Source organism: Schistocerca americana, chromosome 6 (genome assembly GCF_021461395.2).
Source record: "Schistocerca americana isolate TAMUIC-IGC-003095 chromosome 6, iqSchAmer2.1, whole genome shotgun sequence".
In the NCBI taxonomy this organism is placed as follows: domain Eukaryota; kingdom Metazoa; phylum Arthropoda; class Insecta; order Orthoptera; family Acrididae; genus Schistocerca; species Schistocerca americana.
In genome coordinates, this window is record NC_060124.1 from 611,979,810 (window position 1) to 612,007,003 (window position 27,194).

The 27,194-nt window shown below is 41.3% G+C and overlaps 1 protein-coding gene across 1 annotated transcript in view; it reads right to left on the reverse strand.

Annotated features, from left to right (window-relative positions):
- Positions 1 to 22,815, reverse strand: part of LOC124619423 (trifunctional enzyme subunit beta, mitochondrial) — an 85,511-nt gene extending 62,696 nt beyond the window's left edge. Inside the window, exons 1-4 of the mRNA XM_047145792.1 lie at positions 22,708 to 22,815; positions 22,480 to 22,589; positions 22,045 to 22,213; positions 12,001 to 12,188 (exon numbers count right to left, since the gene is read on the reverse strand). Of these exons, the coding sequence (XP_047001748.1) occupies positions 12,001 to 12,188; positions 22,045 to 22,213; positions 22,480 to 22,549 (427 nt within the window). The 5' untranslated portion in view covers positions 22,550 to 22,589; positions 22,708 to 22,815. The remainder of the gene's footprint in view (positions 1 to 12,000; positions 12,189 to 22,044; positions 22,214 to 22,479; positions 22,590 to 22,707) is intronic.
- Positions 22,816 to 27,194: the final 4,379 nt, after the last annotated feature.

Consider the following 27,194-nt stretch of genomic DNA (forward strand, 5'->3'; position numbering starts at 1 on the left):
GCCTAATTAAAGTTCTAGATCAGGGTGCATAACCCGCCTTTTGGAGGGAGAGAACTTGAAGCCACGGGAGAGCGCCAGAAACAAAAATCAATTTACCATGCCGGGGTAACCAGAGGCCAAACAGAGGTTACAAGCCCATTGATGGCGGTGAGGAAGAGAGTGACACTTAACTTAGAACCATGGATTCAAGGGGGTGCCGAGTGAAATGCCAACTCGGACACACAAGACCAGGTGGGACAAGAACTCTCAGATAAAAATCTGATGGTGGTACGAAAACCTCAGTCATGGAGGGTAACTAAAATGTAACGATGCTGAGCCGCATTGTATGCCGTATGTAGGTCAAAGAGGACCACAACAAGGTGCCAGCAGTTAGTAAAAGCCTGTCAGATTGCTGCTTCCAATCTGAGCAAATGATCAGTTGAAGATCATCCTTCCTAGAAGCCACACTGATAAGGGGACAAAAGGCCCTGAGATTCAAATACCCAACAATCTGAACCTAACCATCCTCCTGAGCAGTTTACAAAGTACAGTGGACAGGCTAATCGGGTGGTACCTGTTGGGTTCTTCCTGGGCTTGAGGATGGGAATAACTATGCTGTCTTGCCATTGTGAGTGGAAGGCACCCATGAGCCAAATGCAGTTGAAGACCCTATACAGAAGTTGCCTCTGGGCAAGGTCCAAGTGTTTTATCATCTGGCTGTGGATGGAATCCAGGCCTGGGGCTGTGCCATGTGAAGAGGTAAGGGCCTGCAAGAATTCCCATTCAGTGGAGGAAGGGTTTCTGCAACTCCGTTTCTGCCAGAGAAATGTAGCAGGATAGAAAAGAGGGTGCTGATGCTGTCTCTAAGTGCTTTATGAGGTGTCCTACAAGGACCGATGGATCAGTACACAGAGCACCCTGTATGATAAAACCCTGGACAGTGGCCCAGGAGGCTACAGAGCTTGCATCAAACTTGCGATGAAGAGGCATACATCCCCAGGGAGGAAACACAATGCTCCCAGCATTCTTTCTTACTCTGCTTAATAAGGCAGCGAAACCTTAGCACAGAGAATCTTAAAAGTGATACGACTGGTCTGTGAAGCGTGACGTTTAAATTGTTGCCGTGCCCACTGGAGGTCCTGGATAGTGACTACAACATCCTCAGTCCACCACGGTATTGGTCAACCACGGTATTGGTCAACGATGAGGGTGACCTGTGGATAGGGTGATCGTGTCAACGACATAAGGACAATGGCAAATATGTCTTGCACGACCACATCAATGCAGTCCAAGAGAGAGGTGTCAAAATGCACAGCAAACGTATATAAAGGCCAACTGTGTGTGGAATGCCCAACATGTGGGCCTATCTACCTGGCAGCAGCAGGGGAACAACAGAATTGTCGGAAAGTAGTCACTGTCACAAGATCATTATGGGGTGACCAATGTAGAGAAGTCACGAGAGCAGATCAGTAGATCGTGAGATCGATAGCAGAAAAGGTGAGATGAGCACCACTGAAATGGGTAGGGGAACCATCACTGAGGATGCAATATCACATACTAGTCAAATGTCTCCATTCTGGATCCTCTTTCCATTTCACAATCAACTACTAAGTAACATTAAAAGCTAACACCAAAATAAAATCTACAAGTAGCTTATTTATTCTCTGACATCTTGTTACCCCAACGTTTACTACAACAAACCATATTAAAAGATATGTTTTGGTGAGATCTTTAATGTGGTATATGTTAGATTTGTTGCACGCTTAAGTTCCCAGTGTTTTAATTTCTAAACTTAAGACATCTAATGTTGTGTGTGTTCAGACCATGGCGCTTGAGTTCGCGTGACTAAACAGCAATGTTTCTGTGACAACGGGGGTCTTTTGGTTGACTGGATGACATGAGCAACTGCCATGTGATTTTACATACCATGTTTGTCATACTATATATATTTATGTATTACAAATTATGCATTTCAAATGATCTAGCACATGATAGATCTCTCCCAAATGTGTAGTGTTTGGTACATTTTGTTGTGCTAAAGTGTTGGCAAATTTGACTCTACCCTTTTTATCCACTTTATTTCCTAAGCTAAACTGATAGTTACAACAAAGGAATTGCTTCTGATCATCTATTAATGCACTTTTGCTTACCTTAACTCATTTGTAACCTATCACCCCTTCAGCACCACAAAATGGTCTACGACCATTTCAGTGAAATTTGGCCGATTCAATAGTCCTTTTTCGAGGGAACACATCACACGTGCACATCTGTCCTCAAACAACAAGGGGTTAAAAAGAATTGCGCAACTGACAAGTAATCACTAAAATTGAATCGATCCCTGATCTGAGCCCCCACACTATTCTTGATTCAGTGAAACATCCTTGTCTTACAGCTGACTCTCCTGCACCCACTGACCATCAGTGTCTAGTGAGGTCCTAACATGCTGGACAGAAGCTGCAAACTGAGATACATATTCAACAGTTTTACTGTATCACTACTTTGCTGAGCTGGTTGAACAGAATGTGACGATGAGGCACGACTTTATTAAGAAAAATGTAGCCAGAAGAGGAAACCTTCGTCTTGCAGGAAACCTTCAAGTCCAATAGCCTTGTTTATTGTTTTGTAATCATTACTATCATCAATGAGTTTCCAATGCACTCGGTATCCTTCTGGTATTTGAGTACACTTGTTACGCTCTGCAATTTGAAATTCCATCTGATGCGCTGAGGACAAGTAGGAATATATTTTTTCACTAGCTCATCAAAAATGGCTGTACATTTAGGGGACTGGAAATAAAAGTACAAATTCCTTCCAAGTTGCTCAAGAAGATCTGCACTTGCTTATTGCCTGTCACACAATGTTAACTTTAACAGATGTGCATAACAATGAATGAAGTGAGCATTTTTATACATCTCTAATTCTGATTTGTATTTCACTTTTGTGGCCACTCACGAAAGGAGCACCATCGTTGCACTGAGCTATCAGTTTCTCAGGTGTTTAAGATTTAGGTATCTCAAACTGATTCAAACAGTTCACTTCGAATTGTTTTGGAAAAACGTACAAAACCCAGTTTTCTGACTTTTCAATACACTGCTTCTAGACACTGTCAAATTCTGCCATCAGATAAACTAGTCCTCTAAAAATTCCTGTGTTCTTGGAATTTTCTGTTTCGACATGGCCCCTTAAGACAGCTCAGATTTGCTGCAAAATTTAATGCAATCTATCAATTTAGTGAAGACATACCAGCTTTTTGAGAAATTTTCATTGCATGTCTTAATGTATGTCCTGAGCACTGAAAATTCAATAAAACGACTTAAATGTATTTCACTAGAATTGTGTTTCTTCACCTCTCTGCAAAAATTTTTAAGTATTGATACCACCCCCAGTCCAAGAGCTATCATTGCTGTGTCACAAAGCATGTGAAACAGAAAAATACTTTTTTCCACTTCACAACCACTCAGTTACATTCTAAATTGTTCTGCTAAAATTTTGTGTATACTCTTGCCAGGAATTTCAATGCTTGTACATGTCCTGCAATAATGAGGTCCATTCTGTCCAATTTTGCCCACCACACCTAGAATAGCTTTCTATTGTCCTCCCAATATCTGCAATATCCTCGTCAGCCCTGCACTCCTCGTGCACCCATCTCCCTACCCTATGGCTCCTACCCCTATGATGTTCCCACTGCAAAACTTCCCCTATGAACCTATACCAGCCCTGTAACGGGCAAAGTATCAAAGGGAGAGCGTCAGCTGTGAAACGAAATGTCCTATGCCAGTTATGTAAACAATGTTTGGCCTTTTATATCAGCATAACCAATACAAAGTTATCAGTTAAGATGAATGGACACAAGCAGAGGGTGTATACTGGCATCACACAATATCATGTTGCAGAACGTGCTTTATATAACATGACAATCATGACCTTTGTGACAGTTTCACCACACACATCTGGATCCTTCCACCAACCAAGTTTCTCAGAACTCCGCAGGTGCGAACTGGTGCTACAAAGTGTCCTTGATTCTCACTACCCACTTGGCCTTAATTTACATTAATTTCTTCTATCTCGGCATTTCTTCATGTAACTATTCCTTCTTCGCGCCGTCAAATCTTTCATTTTCTGACCTGTCTATGTTTCGCTGTCACCCTCCCACCTCTATCACATACAATACACTTACCTTTTCACTCTTATTAACTCCTGCTGATGTTCTGGCAACATTCTCTGTCATGCATATTACCCTACCTTCCACTTTCAAGCTCTCAGGTTTTCAAATCTCACCTGGTGCAGTGCCAAACTATCAGTTTTTCCTTCTCATCCTGTCTGGCAAGTCTCTCCCTGACACAGGCTCTGGGTGACTTTTCCGAGGTCTACCCCTTTCACCCCATTTCCTAAATCTCACCAGTCCTTTTCCTTTATCCCTCTTCCCTTCCTTCAGTCAGGAGAAGCTGTCACTGTCTCCAAAAGCTTGCCTATGTAATACCTTTTATATGTGTGTTCAACTGCCAATGTTTGGTGAGCAGATTTTTATTTATCCATATTTCAAAAACTGATTATTTTCATTGAGATATCAGTACCTAGTGTTGTATGGCTTCTGAATTCCACACAGCACTCACTATCTGAATTTCACAACCCATTCCCTGTTTCCTTCACCTAAATTTCACCCTAACTATTTGAAGGATGACTGTTGCCCCCCCCCCCCCCCTAATTGTTGTGAATTGGTTGGTTGGTTCAGAGCGAAAGGTACTGAACTGCAAGGTCATCTACCCATTCATCTGTTTAGTGGCAAACCAGGAGTGGTCAACAAGGAAGGAAGCAAAATCCTGGAAAAGCTGAGTGTAATAAAAATAAAAGAAAAAAACCCAGAAAAAAGACAGCACACAGAATTCATTAGAAGCTCAGTCAGGACGAGGCATTAATACCAAAAAATGAAAAAAGAAAGTACAAAGGTGGAAAGGGTAGAGGCCAGGCTTGGCTAATGAGCCAGGGCCAACAAGGGACTCCAGAGTAGGTGGAGTGGGAGTGAGGGAGCAGCACAGGGCGCCCCACCAACCCATCAGGCAGTCAATCACTGCAAAAAGCCCTACGATACACAGTGGAGTAGAAACCACCTTCACAGGCAAAACGTAACACCAGAGCAGCAGCTTTGGTTTTGTCTCGTAGCACCAGAGGTAGCATGTCATGAGGATTAAGATGCCACCTTAAAGCAGCCAAATTAGGGCAGTCTACGGGTAAGACGGCCACCAGGTGGGCTCCGCATCAGTAGTGAAGGGCCAAGGTCGATTCAACATAGGACAGTGGATTCCCTGCCAGAAGCATGCGGGGAAGACTGCCACATAGTCATCATCTCCTTTATTGTCCTCAGTATGTGAGCAGAGATCAGGGAAGACCATTCCGAGTGCCACCAGCAATATACGTATAAATCACCGAAGATCCAGTTCTGGGACCCCATTTCCAGAATTGACATCTGGTGACCAGCTTGGACAACCGGTCAGCTCATTCATTTCCCAAAATCCCGACATGACCAGGCGTCCAAATGAAAATAACTGACCATCCAGCTTGATGGAGGTAAGAGACTAGATCCTAGCTAGCTGTAACCAGTGTGAGGAGAGTAGCGCTGGCCTACAGCCTGAAGGTTGCTAAGGGAGTAATTTTAGATTAGGATACTATTGCCAGCGCTAGAACAAACATGGCTAAGGCCTAGTGAAGATACTGCAGCCACTCGGCAGAGTGGGGTTCAATGCACCATGCATATGTGTACCCAAAGCCTGTTGATCGATTGACTGTTGAGCCATTGGTGAATACCACTTCAAAACTCAGATTCATCTAAGGGCAGCCAAGAACAAGTGACAAAAAATGTAATCATCGGAATTTTTTGAACCAAAGGAGAGTTTCAGACAAGTCCAAGGTCAGTGCACAAAACATGGGGGCAGATGTGATGTCTCCCTGACCAGACACGACAGTGGAGGAAGTTGCAGTTCAAAACAGACACTGGAGGCGTACAGCAATTTTAAACCCAGTTCTGGACGCTGTTGTGGGAGGTGGAGCTCCCTTCCATGGGAAATGACATGGCAGTTGGGTAATTTAGGGAAGCTACAAATGCGTACAGCGCAATTCGGCAGCTGTTGTATGTTGTGTCTGATAGGTAAGGAAGGGACTTGAGCCTTGACTAGTAGTAGTTTAGGCTTCTGTCGCAAGCCTGACGCCACAATGATGAATGGTATCCAGTATCCACAATGCTAAGAGTGATGCTGAACCATATACAAGACAACCATAATAAAGACAGTAAAGAATCAGGGCTTAGTATAGCCGCAAGAGGATACAGTGATCTGCACCCAAGCTAGCGATAATGAGGCAGCTAAGTGTACTGTGTCACCAGCACTTTAGTTAAGTTCCTGAAGGTGGGGAAGCCGTATCTTGAATTGAAAACCAGTCCCAAAAAGCAGTGTGTCTCAACTACAAGATGTAACTTATTATCTAGGTAAAGCTCTGGGTGTTGTCGGGCAGTATGACAGCGACAGAAGTGCATGACCAGAGTCTTGGTGGCTGAAAACAAGAAGTCAGGGTGAGATCCCATGATTGTGGTTTTCATATGCTACCCTGTGGGCGATACTCAGCAACAATCACATAAGAGGAGCAATAATAAAAGCAAAAACTGTCAGCATATGAGGAGGGCGACACCACTGGGCCATTGATGTCCACCAAAAAGAGGACGATGCTCAGTACAGAGCCCGTGGAATCCCATTCTCTTTGATATTTGAGGGTGGGGGGTTGTAACAATTAAATACCAACTTGAACCCAAATTGTATAGTGCAACAGGAAGTTCATGACAAAAATCTGAAGACTCCGGATATAACACTGTTTTAAAGTATTAAGGATGTGGTAGCACAATGTCATGACAATCAGCCTTCTGTAGGTCGCAAAACAGCAGTGAGGTGCTGACAATGTGCAAATGCAGTCCAGATGCTAGATTCTAAGTGGACCAAATTACCAGCAGTGCAGTAGCCTGAGAGAATATCCCCATGAAATGTAGCCAAAAGGCCCCGAGAGACAGAGCCAACACAGCCACTTGCTCACTATTTGTTCCAGCAACTTACGGAGGACATCGGTAAGGCTGACTGGGTGATAACTGTTCATGTCACCTCAGTACCGGAACTATCATGCTTTCTCGCCATTGATACACGAACTCACCCTCACTCCAGACCCGATTGAAGAGGGCAAGAATGTGACGCTGACAATGAACTGAAAGATACTTCAGCATTTGGTTGTGGACACTGTCTGCTCTGGGGCCATATAAGGGATGAGGAGGAGTGTTTAACATCCCACCAATGAGGTCATTAGAGATGGAGCACAAGCTCGGATTAGGGGTGGACGGGGAAGGAAACCAGCTGTTCCCATTCAAAGAAACCTAAGACACGATCTCAAGAGGCAATTTAGGGAAATCACCGGAAACCTAAATTAGGATGGCTGGATGCAGATTTGAGCCGTCGTCATCCTGAATGCAAGTCCAGTGTGCTAACCACTGCACCACCTCACTCTGTCAATGGGCTGGGGCACTGGAGAGGTCCCTATCACTGAATGGAGCATTATAGCTCCAGGTGGTGGTTATTAAAAGATAAGAGCATTCACTTCACCCGCTGTTTTCCAAGCCAAATGGAGGGGTGTTAGTTCTCAGACGCAGGTGCATGAGCTTAATGCTCAACAAAATGTTCGACAAAAGCATCTGAAACAGTATAAACGTCACCATCTAGGGAAATACTTGCCACACCTACAGGGGACTGGAAGCCATAGAGGCATCTGATATTTGCCCATATCTGTGACTGAAAAGTACACAACCCAATTGTGGAAACATACCATTCCTAGGATTCTTGCTTTCATTGTTTTATGAGGTAGTGGACATGGGCAGGGAACCATATAAAGGCAATGAGAAGCTCAAGTGAAGGGTGGTGGTTATGGTATTGCAGAGCCCGCCATTGATTTCTTGTTTTGCAGCCCTGGTCTTCTACCGTCTATCCACTGGAGATGGTCCACGATTACCGGTGCAGTACTTAGCACTTCCTGATCTTCCTGTCCCTTCCTCACTATTGCTCCCCTGGATCCTTGATACCTGCCCAGATGGGTTCTGTGTAATGCTGACAGGGATGGGTTCTCACTGTATATAGAGTCCCACACATACATACAAACTCTTCAAATAACTACAGTGGCCACGTAGGGCAGGGGTTCGAGTTGCTGGAAACCAGCATTCCTGGATGTCATTACAGAATGCAGGGTAGGTGCTTAAAAGCTGCCATAGTTAGCCAGTGGTGGAAAAATTGCTACAATTCCACTGGAAGATCAGACTGTCTGAACACTGTGAGGCCACAAAACAATAGAAACAACAGATGGGCGCGGGGGGGGGGGGGGGGGGGGGGGGGATTTGGGAGGGGTTATGACCCAGGGTCATGTGCTGCCACTGGTTGAGACATCAGGGGATCCACTAACACGTTCTGCGGCACATTGTCTGGGGAGATCTGGTGCCTCAGGGGCCGCCAGGAGCTCTGATAAGTTTTTCTGGGATTGGTTTCAGAGACAGAGGAAGAACCGAAGACCAACAATCCAGCAGTCTGTAGCTCCTTCAGCTGACAGCTGGTGTCTGGCTGTTTAGCAGCAGAAACCATGGAAGTAAGTCCCAAAGAACCTTTTCCTAGCTAGTGAAACAAGAGGAGGATAAGGCACCCTGGCAGGTGGGGAGCCAATGCTACCAAAGTGGGCACAGTGCAAGCACCAGAATGGGCCCAGACTGTCTGGCAGGGCAGGTATCAGCGGGTGCCTCTAAGAGCCCACATTAAGAGGCACAACAAAGGAATGCACTGTCAATAGAAGACGATGACATTGCAGCTGCAGCTTAAGATCTTTATTTGATCTCTTGATACCTGAACTTGTCCAGGGTCTTTTATTCTTGGATTTTCTTGCACAAAAAAAAAAGCAGTCTTGTGAGCAGGGAGAGTGGAGCTCACCGCGGTTTACACAGAAGGGCGAGGGCACAAGAAACGTTTGCATACAGTGGACATCCACGATCCCTGCAGACAGGGTAGCTGGGCAATGAAAAAAGACGTCTGAACTTAATACACCTGAAGCATCCATACAACGGGGAATATAGGGTTTCATATCACGCTGGTAGACTATTACCTTGACCTCCTCCGGCAATGTATGATCCTCTAAAGCCAAGATGAAGACCTTGGTAGCAGCTTCTTTTCCCATCGTCTCCTATGGGCACAACAGATTAAGTGCACACTCCATTGCTGTAAGCTGGCCCACAGCTGACTGCTTTTCTTAGAGGTGACTACAACTTCCCTGTAATTGTCTTCAACTTGTTCAAAAAAAGGCTTTCTGGCCTAATGTGTGTCCTTGTCAGTTGTGGTATGAACCACGTAGAGAAGGGGAGGAGGATTTTGGATTTTGCTCCTTGTCTTGTCCTGTGTTCCTCCTAAGGCTCTCCCCATGGGTGCCACCCAACCACAGCCACTGGGCTGCATTGCCTGCTGCTAACAAAGTGAGGTCTTGTTGACATGACGGCACTATCTCATTCGGGATACCATGGAAGACACACACTCATCCGCCATTAAGACTTTTTGAGCCCTCACCTGTGAGAGACAATCAGAAGTACTGTTGATCAAGCGCACATGCATGAAGGGAAAAGAAGCTGAGGCTCCTCTGAGTGTACAACAATGGAGTTATAGTGTCCATCGTTTCTGTAGTGTAGTAATCCGTTGCCGGGAGTCCCCGTGTCCAAGTCACGATGAGCGCATACTCCATGTCATAAATGAGGAGTGTGCAGTGGAGGCATCAACAGTGTGATCTGTGCATGATCAGGGAGCTACCATCCTACAGGTACTTGACAACCCCTCCCCTGCTGCCCCTCCCCCCCCCCCCCCCCCCCCCCCACACACACACACAAAATGGGATAGCTATCTTGCTGGGGTTTGGATGTACTATGTCAAAAAGGAAGGAAGGGTGCAGGGTGGAAGGGCACAGACATGGAGCATACACCACAGTGGGCAACCTTTCCTGCACAACATGCACTTTTGGAAAACATCACAGTTCAAACACAATAATGGGGACCATATACCCCAACAGAAGAAAGATAGCAGCAGGAGTGAAACCAGAAATCAAGATCAAGATAGTGAACCAAGTCCATGCAGACTTCGCACCAGAAGGACCATCCAATGGAAAGTCAGAGGAGATTCACCAAAGATTGATGAGCCCCCAGGGTGAGGTGCGTGAATTTTTCTATCACCCATACAAACTTCACCACTGAAAGAAGACCAGTCAGTCACCGTACACAGACAACCGGAAATTTGTGAGAAGTATCACCATATTTGGATAACACATGTAGGCCCATATGCAATAGATGTCAGATTGTTTGTGATGTCATTTGTGAATTACTGAATAAAGTACTCACCCACACACACCAACAATGTGCACTGCATATTCACCATACACCCATCCATCTTCCCCTTCAATCAGTGCCAACAATGGGATGAATTCTCATTAGGCTAGAAGTTAGCAAGAGGATGGCACTTAGTGTAACCCCTGATGTCTGGCAAAACAGGCCACCACCCATAAACATGATGCGGCATCACTCATTCTACAGAAAGTCACCTCTTCACTGGACAACTACTCCAATCCATTTTCAGCACTGAGCTAGGACTAAGCAAACAACACTGGCTTTCAAACCAGCTCAAAATAACATAACTCCACCATAGCGCTGAACACTATTGACACTGATTGAACAATAACTCAACATCTGGCTCAGGCAGTGTGAGCTCATGGGATATGGGCCAATGCATGAACCTTCCACAACAAGCAACAACTGTGTTTACAATCTGACATTTGTGAAACTGGAAATTTATAATCTTTGTTGTGACGAATATCTGGCTGCACCAACTGAAATTTTACTCCTAGGCCCCAACCTAACCATGCACACAGAAATTGTAAATATTAGGGAAAATGGATGAATGTTCACAACAGGATTATACATTTCACTGCTGTGTGCTAAGCTACAAACCTTGTCTGTCATCACAGTCAGTATTTTTGCTTCTACATGTGTTGGCTTCACCAACTCCCAACCAAATTCATTTACCAACCTAGCCTGGACCTTGGGCAAACCTAAACATTAGTGTCACCACAACCAGGATTTTGTAGCAATTCTATTGTCTTCCAGTCTAAACAAACCCTTGCCAATTGCAACATATGGGGTGCAGGAGGGGGGTGGAGGGTGGGTGGTGGTGGTGGTGGTGGTGGGAAGGGGGGGTGGGGGGTGGAACAGTCAAACAGAGCCTAATCACACTCCTGGAGACACAAAAATCACAACACATTTGGAGGACGAAACAACCAAATATTTGGGACAGAATACAAACGTCAATACTTCACTCACAGAAATTAAGAGCTGTGCTACTGCATCCAAGCACAACCACACCCTCTCACACAACGAAGAATAGAAATGGGACTGCAATTTAAGCTGTGCTCTTCCATCCCAGTTAATTCACATCCCTGGAGGAAAAATAAAAGCTACACACGACATTGTTACATATTTGTGACAAAAAAAATTATAATCGAAGGAATAGCTTTTCTTATTCCTATGCTGTATGTATGCACGTGACAAAGGCAATGTTGCAATTGGCTGACTAGATCACGTGTCTCGTGCTTGCTATGAATAGTGAACACAATCAAATCAAGCAGCCACAATCTTCATTTCCACAATTTTGAAGCCGACATACTGTTTGGCGACTTTTATATTATAAAAATCTGCAGTTTTATTGATACAGCACAAGAAGTACCTCTTCAAAATGTGGTCGATTGTAGTAGTTTCACAAGAAGTACCTCTTCAAAATGTGGTAGATTGTAGTAAAGTTTGTAATATAGCCGCAGGAAGTCCCAAAACAAAATATAAAAATTTTACTAGAATGAGAACAAATGTAACCTGAAATTTAAGCACACAAACAAGAAGAAATTTGGTTTGGTAAATTAAGCTCAATGAAGTACCTGTTGTTATGGCAACATTTGAACTAATGCATGCCATTGTCACAGTGTGGGCAGGTGTGTTTAATGGATATCCAGCACAGAGAGCAGCATCACGTGCAATATTACTAGTCTTCACTTCCTGTATAACTGTACCATATATTATATACTCCACTAAGTCCTGTGGTATTCCAGTCTTTCTTGTAATTTCTCTGGAAACAACAACATGACCTATAACTCCAAACACATTTTTCACTTTTTCTCAAAGCAAAATACTAGAGCTAGTCAACACACCTAAAGTCAGTGCTAGTAACAGAAAAATCTATATAATGGTTAGGTCAAATGATATATACTACACACAGATGTATTACTAACCAAACAATGACCTGGTGACACAGAAATCTTGTTTTCTTCTATTAGTGTTTGGAATGACATTCTATCAGCCAACAGGTACATAAACATGCTTAACCTAATAAACTTTGGAAAAACATTAACTTATACTCTGGACTTAGCAAGCAATGAAAGACACATGAGCACACTTCACATTTAGTTCGTAGACATTAACTCAAAGTCATTGATCCACATTCAAATATTTAAGCTTCAGTTTGCCAGACAGTTTCATTCTACATATTTGTAGTACCCTCCCCAGGGGACACTGCACTGTCAAAGGCACCTTCTGTGCCATACAGGTAGGCTTCTTTGTTCTGAGGAAGTGGCGGTTATGCCAGCGACAGCATAAATAATGGAAGGTTCACTTATGCTTGATTCGCCTTGACAAAGAAGGCAGACAACATGTGTTTCACACCAGGGAAAGGTGAGGGCAGCTCTACAGTCTAGGTTGTCAATCTCCTGAAATGGAAGCCTGGTCCTTCTAATCGAGCTGAGTGCAGGGTCAGTACCCCTGCTCTCTGAATCATCATCATGAATAACTTAACACGGCACAGCAGATTGCCTCACAAATATGAATTGCACCAAGGAAAAGAAGTATGGATACACTGGTGCTTGAGGTGGGGGGGGGGGGGGGGGGGGGGGGGGGGGGAGGGGGGGGGGAGGGGGCGGGGTAGGACGCCAAACTGGCTGACTTCGAGAAGGAGAGGCACCACAGCACATTTTAATTTACACTGTCTATACTTTTACAAATAAATTCATAAAACTTTGTCAGCATGACCAGGAAGGATTCAGGATTCACACTCATAGCAGCGGAAAAAAAAAATTTTTTTTTAATGTGAAATTTGACTTTTTTTCACTTACTGTTGGCTGCAATTGTTCCTATAAGTACACTTTTCTTAATAAGTAAGAGAGATTCTTCGATGAATTTTGCACAGCCTACAAACCACATTTACAGGTGTATGAAAATTTGGAATTTATTTAATCTATGGAAAAATTAATGGGCTGTTACGATTTAAACTTTGTGTTTAGAGAAAACTTGAATTTTATAGTTAATTATCTCAATTTTTACCACAGTTTTTAACAGATTTGGGAAATTCTAGAGTACTTACACCAGCCTACATCCTTCTGAATCTGCTTACTGTATACATCTCTTGGTCTCCCTCTACGATTTTTACCCTCCACGCTGCCCTCCATTACTAAATTGGTGATCCCTTGATGCCTCAGAACATGTCCTACCAACCGATCCCTTGTTCTAGTCAAGTTGTGCCACAAACTCCTCTTCTCCCCAACTCCGTTCAATACCTCCTCATTAGTTACGTGATCTACCCATCTAATCTTCAGCATTCTTCTGTAGCACCACATTTCAAAAGCTTCTATTCCCTTCTTGTCCAAACTATTTATCGTCCATGTACCACTTCCAAACATGGCTATACTCCATACAAATACTTGCAGAAACGACTTCCTCACACTTAAATCTATACTCGATGTTAACAAATTTCTCTTCTTCAGAAACGCTTTCCTTGCTATTGCTAGTCTACATTTTATATCCTCTCTACTTCGGCCATCATCAGTTATTTTGCTCCCCAAATAGCAAAACTCCTTTACTACTTTCAGTGTCTCATTTCCTAATCCAATTCCCTCAGCATCACTCGACTTAATTCGACTACATTCCATTATCCTCGTTTTGCTTTTGTTGATGTTCATCTTATATCCTCCTTTCAAGACACTATCCATTCCGTTCAACTGCTCTTCCAAGTCCTTTGCTGTCTCTGACAGAATTACAATGTCATTGGTGAACCTGAAAGTTTTTATTTCTTCTCCATGGATTTTAATACCTACTCCGAATTTTTCTTTTGTTTCCTTTACTGCTTGCTCAAGATACAGATTGAATAACATTGGGGATAGGCTACAACCCTTTCTCACTCCCTTCCCAACCACTGCTTCCCTTTCATGGCCCTCGACTCTTATAACTGCCATCTGGTTTCTGTACAAATTGTAAATAGCCTTACGCTCCCTGTATTTACCCCTGCCACCTTCAGAATTTGAAAGAGTATTCCAGTCAACATTGTCAAAAGCTTTCTCTAAGTCTACAAATGCTAGAAACGTAGGTTTGCCTTTTCTTAATCTACCTTCTAAGTTAAGTCGTAGGGTCAGTATTTCCTCACGTGTTCCAACATTTCTACGGATTCAAAACTGATCTTCCCAGAGGTCAGCTTCTACCAGTTTTTCCATTCGTCTGTAAAGAATTCACATTAGTATTTTACAGCTGTGACTTATTAAACTGATAGTTCGGTAATTTTCACATCTGTCAACACCTGCTTTCTTTGGGATTGGAATTATTATATTCTTCTTGAAGTCTGAGGGTATTTCGCCTGTTTCATACATCTTGCTCACCAGATGGTAGACTTTTGTCAGGACTGGCTCTCCCAAGGCCGTCAGTAGTTCCAATGGAATGTTGTCTACTCCGGGGGCCTTGTTTCGACTCAGGTCTTTCAGTGCTCTGTCAAACTATTCACGCAGTATCTTATCTCTCATTTCATGTTCATCTACATCCTCTTCCATTTCCATAATATTGTCCTCAAGTACATCGCCCTTGTATAGCCCCTCTATATACTCCTTCCAGCTTTCTGCTTTCCCTTCTTTGCTTAGAATTGGGTTTCCATCTGAGCTCTTGGTATTCATGCAAGTGGTTCTCTTTTCTCCAAAGGTCTCTAATTTTCCTGTAGGCAGTTCTATCTTACCACTCGTGAGATAAGCTTCTACATCCATACATTTGTCCTCTAGGCATCCGTGCTTAGCCATTTTGCACTTCTTCTCGACCTCATTTTTGAGACGTTTGTATTCATTTTTGCCTGCTTCATTTACTGCATTGTTATATTTTCTCCTTTCATCAATTAAATTCAATATTTCTTCTGTTACCCACGGATTTCTACTAGCCCTCATCTTTTTACCTACTTGATCCTCTGCTGCCTTCACTGTTTCATTCATCAAAGCTACCTATTCTTCTTCTACTGTATTTCTTTCCCCATTCCTGTCAATGGTTCCCTTATGCTCTCCCTGAATCTCTGTACAACCTCAGGCTCTTTCAGTTTATCCAGGTCCCATCTCCTTAAATTCCCAACTTTTTGCAGTTTCTTCCTTCAGTTTTAATCTACAGTTCATAACCAACAGATTGTGGTCAGAGTCCACATACGCCCCTGGAAACGTCTTCCTGAATCTCTGTTTTACCATTGTATAATCTGACACCTTCCAGTATCTCCTGACTTCTTCCATGTATACAACCTTCTTTCATGATTCTTGAACTAAGTGTTAGCTATGATTAAGTTATGCTCTGTGTAAAATTCTACCAGGCGGCTTCCTCTTACATTCCTCACCCCCATTCCATATTCACCTACTAAGTTTCCATCTCTTCTTTTTCCTACTGTCAAATTCCAGTCACCCATGACTATTAAATTTTTGTCTCCCTTCACTACCTGAATAATTTCTTTTATCTCATCATACATTTCTTCAACATCTGCAGAGCTAGTTGGCATATAAACTTTTACTACTGTAGTAGGCGTGGGCTTCGTGTCTATCTTGGCCACAATAATGCGTTCACTATGCTGTTTGTAGTAGCTTACCCGCACTCCTATTTTTTTATTCCTTATTAAACCTACTCCTGCGTTACCCCTATTTGATTTTGTATTTATAACCCTGTAGTCACCTGACCAAAAGTCTTGTTCCTCCTGCCACCGAACTTCACTAATTCTCACTATATCCAACTTTAACCTATCCATTTCCCTTTTTAAATTTTCTAACCTACCTGCCCGATTAAGGGATCGGGCATTCCACGCTCTGATCCATAGAACGCCAGTTTTCTTTCTCCTGATAACGACGTCGTCCCAAGTAGTCCCCGCTAGGATATCCGAATGGGGGCCTATTTTACCTCCGGAATATTTTACCCAAGAGGACGCCATCATCATTTCATCATACAGTGAAGCTTCATGCCCTCGGGAAAAATTACGGCTGTAGTTTCCCCTTGCTTTCAGCTGTTCGCAATACCATAACAGCAAGGCCATTTTGGTTAGCGTTACAGGGCCAGATCAGTCAATCATCCAGACTGTTGCCCCTGCCTACTGCCCGTCTTCAGGAACCACATGTTTGTCTGGCCTCTCAACAGATATCCCTCCGTTGTGGTTGCACCTACAGTACGGCTGTGTGTGTCATTGAGGCACGCAAGCCTTCCCACCAACGACAAGGTCCATGGTTCATGGGGTGGACACCCCTTAAATTTAGAAAATGAAACATGTGTACACTGTTTTGGATAGGAACACTGAGGTACGGAATGAGAGTTGTTGCACTCCAGGAACCAGGTGAAAGAAGGGGTCAGGTTCACAGGCAGAAACTATCCCTTTATTCTAAGGAAAAGATGATACAACTTAAGAGTATGGCATTGTAATGATAGTCGATAGGTAAAAAGTAATGCCCCAAGCAGCAACAGAAGAGGAAGAAGAAAAATGTTGGGGTAATTTGTAAGCTTTCGGAGCCAGTGGCTGTTCCTGGCAGAAGGGAAAGGAAAAGGAATGAAGAAAAAGTTCTGACAAGGTTTAGTAAATGGGGAGAGTTCCAAAAAACAGCAAGGAGCCACAGGTCTGGGAAAACTTGCCAGATGGGATAAGAAGGAAAGCCAAGTCTGCCCTGACTCGGGGCTCTGGGCAACTTTTCTGAACTCTCCCAGTTTCCTAAACGTCACCAGTCCATTTGTTTCATCCTCTTCCTTCCCCTTCACCTGTTCTACCAAAGGAGGAGCCACTGGCTCCGAAAGCTTGCAAATTTCCTTAATCTAATATGGAAAATGCGTGGACTTACCAAGCAGCTTATTCCGATTCTGGCAATTATCTAATAGGAGAAATAACGAGGCAGAAATAGCTGATGAAAGAAATATAACTACAGTGAAATGGAACACAGAACAACTGAAGGTTGGTCCACTGTTCAAGAGTATCATAAGTTATATACAAAAGATGGTGTGACTATACAGATAAAGTATGGGATGCTATGAAAAATGCCTTTTGAGAACAGCATGTGAAGTATTGGATTTAGAAAAGAACAGTGGCATAATGGGAAAAATAGACAGAAATACAACAGAAAAAGGAAGTAAGACTGAAATGTTTACAACAAAATACACAATCAACTCAGGCATTATATAATTAAGACAACAGAGGCAGCAAGGATACATAGCAAGAAGAAGAGAGATGCCACAAGAGAAAGATAAGAGGAAATAGACAATTTTAAAGAGAAATTAAAGTAGTAACTAACAAGGGAACCTCCCCATCACACCCCCCTCAGATTTAGTTATAAGTTGTCACAGTGGATAGGCCTTGAAAAACTGAACACAGATCAATTGAGAAAACAGGAAGAAGTTGTGTGGAACTGTGAAAAAATAAGCAAAATATACAAACTGAGTAGTTCATCGGAAGATAGGCAACATCAAGGACACTGAAAACGTAGGAGCACCAAGGTCTCGTGGTAACGTGAGCAGCTGCGGAACGAAAGGTCGTTGGTTCAAATCTTCCATCGAGTGAAAAGTTTAATTTTTTATTTTCAGGTTATGTGACAAACTCTTATGTTTTCATCACTTTTTTGGGAGTGATTATCACATCCACAAGAAAACCTAAATCAGGCAAGGTAGAAGAATCTTTTTACTCATTCGCCAAGTGTACAAGTTAGGTGGGTCGTCAACATATTCCTGTCATGTGACGCACATGCCGTCACCAGTGTGGTATAGAATATATCAGGTGTGTTTTCCTGTGGAGGAATCGGTTGACCTATGACCTTGCGATCAAATGTTTTCGGTTCCCATCGGAGAGGCATGTCCTTTCGTCTACTAATCGCACGGTTTTGCGATGCGGTTGCAAAACACACACACTAAACTTATTACAGTGAACAGAGACGTCAATGAACGAACGGACAGATAATAACTATGCAAAAATAAAGAAAGTAAAATTTCCACTCGAGGGAAGACTTTAACCAAGAACCTCTCATTCTGCAGCTGCTCACGCTACCACAGGACCACGGCGCTCCTGAGCTCACACTCTCCATTATGTCTATGTGGCCCATGGACTAATCAGTTTGTATATTTTGCTTATTTTTTCACAGTTCCACACAATTTCTTCCTGTTTTCTCAATTGATCTGTGTTCAGTTTATCAAGGCCTATCCACTGTGCCAACTTATAACTAAATCTGAGGGGGGTGCGATGGGGAGGTTCCCTTGTAAGAACAATAGCATGTAAGGACAAAGAGGAAAATTTGCCAACAGGTAAACCAAATGTCCTGAATGTACGAAGCAAGTACTTCAAGGGAATTTTCAAAGGCAATACTACTGCCAGATGTAAGCAGCTATACTCTTACTCCGTAGATCTGAAACATGAAACAGTTCATATTAAGAGGAAGGACAGAAGATATTACACTGTCTAAAGAATTACAAAGCACGAGGCACTGATGTAATTATCACAGAACTGTTGAAAACTGGGGAAACTGGTCTATACACAAATCCACAAAATAGTTAAGATGGAATCAGGAAAGAATGGCAGAAGAGTGCACTTTAGGTATAATTGAACCTATGAATAGGAAAAGAGACAGGACCAGTTGTAATTATTACTAAGCAATTACACTGCTGAATGTAACCTATAATGTTTTCTAACACTGGAAAATCCAGGATGGAATGTAGCAATAGGATGAAAAGGAAAGTTGCTACTCACCATATAATGGAGATATCGAGTCCCAGATCAGCGACAAAAAGACTGTCTCAAATAAAGCTTTCAGCCAGTAAGGCCTTCGTCGGGCATGCGCCCCTACACACACACACACACACACACACACACACACACACACACACACACACACACACCCCAATGCAGTGTGGCTTAAGTTACCCGAGACTGCAGTCACGTGTGTATCAGTCTATTTTTGACGAAGGCCTTGCTGGCTGAAATCTTTATGACAGTCTTTTTGTTGTGTCTATCTGTGACTCAGCATCTCCACAATATGTTGAGTACCAACTTTCCTTTTCATAATATTGCTATACTCTATCTCTTGCAGCGACAGCTCACTATGTCCACACTGGGGAAGTCTGCGACATTTTACGATCGGAACTAACCCAGACCTTGCACTACACTACAGAGCATTCAATTATCACAACCCAGATTTTAGGAGGGGCTCACTATCACACTAGTCAAAAGTTTACATACTCAATCTTCTCTCTGTTTCATAACGAACTATGATTAAGATCAAAAGCTAGCTACAAGTTAAAATCTACATGTAGGCCTAGCATATTTATCAACCATCATATTTCCTCACACTGTGAGTGAGTGAGAGAGAGAGAGAGAGAGAGAGAGAGAGAGAGAGAGAGAGAGAGAGAGAGAGAGAGAGAGAGAGAGAAAATAGCTCTTTCAAGCTCTTGTTCCAAATCATTGTGGACTGAATTCATATAGTGCTGTTTCCAGACAATATGCTGCAGTTATAAACAAGAAAAATGAAACTAAATAATATTCAGGTACAACTCAATTAAAAAAAATAAAAAATAAAATAAAAAAAAACTTGCTAATAACAGTATCAGAATATTTTTCACAGTCTTATTTTCTCCATTACTTTTCACACATTTTCTCCATTCATTTGTGAAACTCTCACTAGGTGATATTTGTTTCATATTCGAGAGCACTCTAGCAAGACATTTACAAACTTATTCGTATGTAAGATGAAATTGCCAAAGCTAGAAACAAAAAAGTTTCTAAACCACTAGGACAACAATACTAAATGTTGATTATAGGGATGTACAGCAAGAACGATTCAGTAGCGAAGGTTCAGCAGCTCTGCCGATTCCCGTTGTATGCAGCGCAATGTGAAAATTATGGGGATATTGGTAGGGCTGGACAGATAGCCTTCTGAGACCCCCAAAAGTTGTACTCCATAGAAGCCACACCCAAAGACTCAACAGAGCTAACCAGCATTTCAGGCTGCAACCCCCCGAGAAACATCACTCTACATCAACATGTCCAGAAATTTTTACCGTTATTCATGTAGGAAATACCGTAAATGAGCCCCCGATAAATTTAGTAAATACATTAGAGAGAAACACACTTTAAAGGATTGTACGCAATATGCCAGCAGCATTTGCACAAGAGATTCTGGTAGAATATATGGATTTCAGCGTATGAGATCAACATATTTGCTGTCAGGAAAATACATGAGAATAATATGGAGCTTCTTAAGCTCTATGCAAACTTCAGGCCTTTGATAGTCTTTACAGAGCTGAAATACTAAAAAATTTGTTGGTGCTTAGCATAGCATCGAAGTATGTTGCTCTTAGCAACATTTGCTGGTTCCAAGGCTGTAGTGCAAGTGGATGGTGTTGGACAAAGGAACCCACTCTCAACAATGCTTTTTGGCCAGACTCTTGAAGCAGTCATTCAGAAGCTTCAAATATTTGGTGCATGGGCTGAAAGTCAGTTCATATGAGCATATGCTGATGTGACAAATGGGCTTACCAGATTAAAGAGTTTCACTGGAGAGAACAATATGTGAGCTAAAGAATCCACATAACATAGAAACGTCGTCATCGATGGAATGAAGGGATCACAAGGAAGGAAAATAATAATTCGGGTAAACTATCAGCATCAAGCCTCAACTTTGAAAATGTGCAGAATATTGGGATCCAATATTAACAGGACAAATTCAATTTTGCCTTAAGCAGTAACAGATGCTACGACAAATTCAACAAATTGTTGGCCTCTAGGTTTGAAATTGTGAAAATGCAAAATTATAGGGTCACAATAAGTGCAGCTTTAACTACAGATGTTACGCAAGAGCAGCAGCAAAGGACATTTCAATAAAAAGTTCTGCAAAAGACCTACGGGGCAGTTCATAATAACAATGGTTTCTGGAAATCTAGACGATCTAAGATAAGTAAAAAGTAGAATAGCCTGCCTTGGTCATGTCCTTAGGGCAAAAAAAAAAAAGAAAAGGTTTTTGAATAGTAGCTGGTTTGAACACAATAGAGAGGAAGATCATGTAGGCAGCAACTACACAGAATGGGAGAAACTTTAAGAGGCCAAGACCAATTAAGTGTTGTAAGGCCATAAGAACTGTATATCCTGCATCTAGTATTTTCTTAAGTATACTGTATTCACCTATTCTTGTCCATTCACACAATAACTGAGAAGCAATTTGTAATAAGTGTACTGCATGCGATCTATCAATATTTGATTAAAAAAACAAGATTTGATGGAGGCCAAATTCATTATCAAAATCTTAAGTTATGGAAAGTTCCAAATACATAAACTGCACCTTGCTCTTCTTAGCCCAGATTTATGAGACTCATGTCATCACGACATACTTTACTAATTATTGAAGAAACTTTGTATCCCATAAAAACAGGATTTACTATCGGCTAATGGTGATTTATACAGTTCCCCTAACGAACAGCTTATCAAACTACAATTTATACCACGATTACAGAGCCTGAATAGAAATCATTATTTACTTCTTTCGCAACTACAAGCTCTCGCAAATTCTGCACAACAGCAACATGTAGAAGTTACAGTGCACCTCCCAAAAAATTATTTATGCTAAAATGACATCAACATTCTTGTAGCAAAACCGAAGTAATCAAATTGTTACGTCAGTGCAAGTGTGTATACTTACAATAATGCATTTTTTGCCAACTCATGTGGCATTAACTTGGCATAATCTGTTCCGGACAGCAGAAATGGTGTCCGGACCCCATCTACGAAAACCACATTCTTCCCAGTCTTGTCCACAACTGATTTCTTTCCAGGTGCGGCAGAGGTAACACTTAAACATCTTGCCGGGCCTGTAAATTTTTGTTACATTTATAATTATTGGTGCTACGGCACCAACAAATTTTCAAAAAAATCTTAAGAGAGAAATTAGTTGGGCAATAGCAACTGCCCAGATACTATAAATAATAGGTGTGAACAGGCGAATTATTGCTACAGTCGGTCAAAGGTTAACGACCAACTGAGTGAACCTTGTACCACAATACTGCGAACGCGTACAGGAATAATATACCTAAAATTAACTAGCAACTATTAATCTGTGTATAATTATGAAACTTGCCCGAAATAACAGGGGAAACTTTAAGCGTACTCCTCAGCAAGCCATTTCCAACAGCCATGCACGCCATCATCCCTACACCAACGGCCGAAACTGAAGTCTCGGCCTCTTTCCTGCAATACAAAGTTCGAGTTAAAGACCATTAATGTCTTCTAAACTATTGTAAATAAAAACAACTAAACATAACTAATTAAGATTTAGATTAGTCAAAAACTTGAATAAATGGCCTACACTTCGTGACAACAGCTACAAAACACAACTCTACTGGATGATTTAGGAATCTCGAATGACTGCTGTGGTCCACTGGGTCGTATCGCACGCCGAAGTTCGATTTCCCTGCGCTAAGGCCGGTATTACACTATCAAATTTCTTTGTCCAATATCTTTGTCCAGTATCTTTGTCAAAGATTTTTGATAGTGTAATAGGGATCTTTGACAAATGTCGTCCAATATTTGATCAAATCTAGGCCGAGGCCGTATATTTGATCAAAGAAATCGCTTGTCTTCTGTTCACTGCAATGCGATATGTTACCACGCGGAGCGCTAGCATCGCTGCTGCGTTCTGTCGTCTGTAGTGTTTTTATAACCATTGCCGGTAAATACAATTGGTGTGTGCCGACAACTACAGAATTAATAGATATGTCTGAAGCTTACGAGGCGCTTTACAACGTGAGGCACCCTGAATAAAAAATAGATTAAGAAGATTGGAGACCTAACCTGACCTAACCTAACTTAACATAACACAACCCTCTCCTGTAGCAAGGAATCGGAGTGTTATAGTGAGCCTGTCTTCTGAAGATGTAGCAGTTCTCAAGTGAAAATTGTGCTTTGTGATATGAGGATACACTTCATTGAGCACATACAGAAATGTATGCTCATCCATCCTTAAGTAATTGATGTACGACTTGACGTCTTCCACTGTAAGCTCACGTAACAAGTTTTGTTGAATGCTTTTATCGTGTCGTCGTAAAACCCACGGCTTCACCCAGATTAGATTAGTTTTTCGTTCCATAGATCCGTGCTGAGGAGATCCTCGTGGATGTGGAACATGTCGATTTTTTTTAAGCTGAAATAAAAATACTAATAGTATGAATAAATACATCATTTGTTTCTATTAAAAATTTCGCCAATGGAGAAGGAGTTGGCCAGTAGTAAGTCTTTCAGGCTCCTTTTAAACTGATCTTTATTTCTAACTAAATTTTTTATGTTTCCTGGCAAATTATTGAAGACCAGTGTTCCTGAGTAGTGGACCCCTTTTTGAACTAAAGTAAGTGTTTTTAAGTCCTTGTGCAGATCATTTTTGTTCCTGGTATTGTATGTATGAACTGAGTTGTTTGTTGGAAAAAGAGATATATTATTTACGACAAATTTTATTAAGAAGTAAATATACAGAGAGGCAGTAGTTAACCTGCGAGCCGGAAGTATAGTGAGACTGTCATTTGGGCCTACGAGAGATATAGTTTTTGTTTGTTTGTTTCTCATCCCTAGATAACTGTACAAACATATCGTTGCATGTATTGTAATAATCATTACATATAATGATCCACATGCAACAATATCTCTACGGAAGTATCTAGGCATGAAATACAAAACAAAAAAAGCTAACCTGCAAATCTCGTACGTCCAAACGACAGTCTCACTGTACTTCTGGCCCGCCAACAGTTTCATTTTCTTTCTTATTTTCCCCCAGTACCAATGCAAGAATCTGAAGTACCCAGTTCTTTGAAGAGGTTTCTGCAGGAGGTCCGTGAATTTACTCCACAAATAATACGTATTACACGCTTTTGGACCTTGAAAACTTTTGTTTGTCTTCAAGATTTACCCCAAAATATTATCCCATATGACATTATGGAATAAAAGTATGCAAGCTTTTTCATTTTTATGTTGCCTATGTCTGCTAACACTCGAATTGCATATACAGATTTGTTAAGGCGTTTCTGCAGTTCTGTGGTGTGCTCCTCCCGACTGAATTTATTATCAAGTTGTAATCCCAGGACTTTTAAGACTGTCAACCTCGTATGTATGGTTCCATTTTCTCCCCCCACTTCTTTTCCGCATGTGCACACAATGCAATTGGAGTACGTAGAACTGCTGCGGTTAATAACTTGTTGTCAGCCATCTTGAACTTTGACGAAAAATTTGATGACAGTGTAATACCCCTTGTAGCGCTACGTCAAAGATCTTTGTCAAATATATTGGACGGAATATTCGATCACATCTTTCATCAAATCTTTGACAAAGAAATTTGATAGTGTAATACCGGCCTAACGCATGCGCACACGGTTCTCGTCACAAAAAATTACATTTTTACTACAGATTTTGTATATATCACAATTAAAAGGGCGAAATTCAAAATCTTGCCGATACCCCACAGGAATGATTTACATTTGTGAATAATGTCTCGACTACCCATCTGAATATGTATCTAGATCGATTCACACTTGACGGAATGGAACTCAAAGCTAATGCTCAAAATGGATTCAGAAAGAACAGATCCACAGAAACGCAAGTCTTCTAATTTATGAAAATGGTCCAAAATGCCTAGGACAAGAATGAATTAAGCTACGGGATATTCTTAGATTTATCTAAAGCGTTTGATCTAATCAGCCATGACTTATTGCTTATGAAACTAGAATTTTTGTGTGGGCCCGGGACTTGGTTCAAGTCGCATCCATCTGATAGACAACAGAAAGTACAAATATCTCATGAAGGAACAGACTAAATTTCAGATTTCAAAAAAACTAGCTATGGAGTGTCCCACATTTCCGTGTTAGGCTCTCTGTTGTTCTTGGTGTATATAAATAATTTGCCAAACCATCTATCAGTTGCAGAAACGGTGATGCTCGCTGATGACACTATTATTGTTATAGAAGCATACACGGAGGATAATCTGCAGCAGAGTGTTTCTAGGACAATAAATGAGCCAGGAAAATGGTTTAGCGACAATGCTTTGATAATGAAGAAGGATAAAATAGTATTGATGAATTTCAGTAATGTTAAAAGTGAAGTTAGAAGAAGAGTAAAAACTGAGCTGGGGAGCTATGTTATTGCACAAGCTCCATACACAAAATTCCTAGGTATATGGGTGGATGAGCACTTGAGATGGGAAAAGCATCTACAAGTTTTGAGTAAAAAAGTAAATAATGTTGCTATGTGCTAAGAATGCTTCAGCAATGTTGCAATACTGAATCATTGTTGTGTTCGCATTATGCTTATATGAACAGTTAGGTTAGGTATGGTGTGATCTTCTGGGGAAATACAGGTATGCCAAAACAAGCTTTCGAACTTCAAAGAAGGGCTATTAGAATATTGAAAGGGGTTTGCTGTAGAGTGTCATGCAGGGAAATATTTAAAGAATTTAAAATAATGACTCTTCCTCGCTTATACATCTATGAATGTGTCTGCTTTGTGAAAACTCACCGGGATTTTTCAACATTAAATAATCAGGTTCATAACCATGAAACAAGAAACAGAGCTGATTTTCACAGAGACAACCACAAAGGAGCGCTCTACCAAAAAAGTGTGAACTACCAGCCCAAAATACTCTTTAGTGCATTGCCTGCTACAATAAAGAAAATTAAAGAATTTCATAAATTCAAGGTAGACCTTAATTTATTTTTACTAGCACATAGTTTTTATAACATAGAAGAATATCTGAATATGGAAAAGCAATATTATTTATATATATATATATATATATATATATATATATATATATATATATATATATATATATATATATATATACTGATATAAAATATTTGTATTTATTATCCATGTTTTTGAAACAGATTAAATATAAGAAATTATATTGTAATTGACTATATCTATACAATGTATATTGTAGATGGATGAATAAAGAGATTGGATTGAATGGAATTGAACTGAATTGAATGGAATTAAATTGAATTCACACTGCCCATCACGTCACGTTCTGTCAAAAGATTCTGCAATAGAATCAGATTGATTATTAGGTCGAATTTATTTGTACACTGTCAGCATTTGTAGCATTTCACAAAGACGTGGTCTGCCGGCCGAAGTGGCAGAGCAGTTCTAGGCGCTCAGTATGGAACCGCTTGACAGATACAGTTTCACAAGCAAACCCATGTACGAATAGGGCACTTGAACTATTAAAAGCCTAATACAATAGATAAAGAATACATATTAATTTTGAAAGGAAAGGTATTGAGAGAGATATGACTATTGCACTAAAATTTGCACTTAACCTTAAACAAACCAGTTTATCACGCATTGTGATGGCAGCACGTAACACTGCGTTTCTTTTCGTAATTCTGGGTGCAATATGATGTAACAAATAAAAAAACTGGTGCTTCAACTTTCTAAAATATAAAGTGAATATTCATCTTCTTCAACCTCCTTGTATAATATGCGGAATTCCCTTTCTGCACCACATAATATTTTTCGAGCCCACATTTTTTTCTGTGGTGTTTTGCACTTCTGTCTTCCGTTTCTAATATATATGCAATACCTGCAAGCTGCAAACCATTTAAGTCCAATAATTGTCATTTTCGTGCAAATGCAGACTCAATATATACTTAAATATGCTTTCACGATGTGTATGTGCTCTTCGCGAGTAAAAGCAGTTGAAAACCATCTTGCGAAGATCGCAAATCCCGCGAAAAAACAGTTAACGGCAGCGCGACATGAATGCCGTCACATGATGGACAGTGTGAATACATCTTGATGTGATGGTGCCGT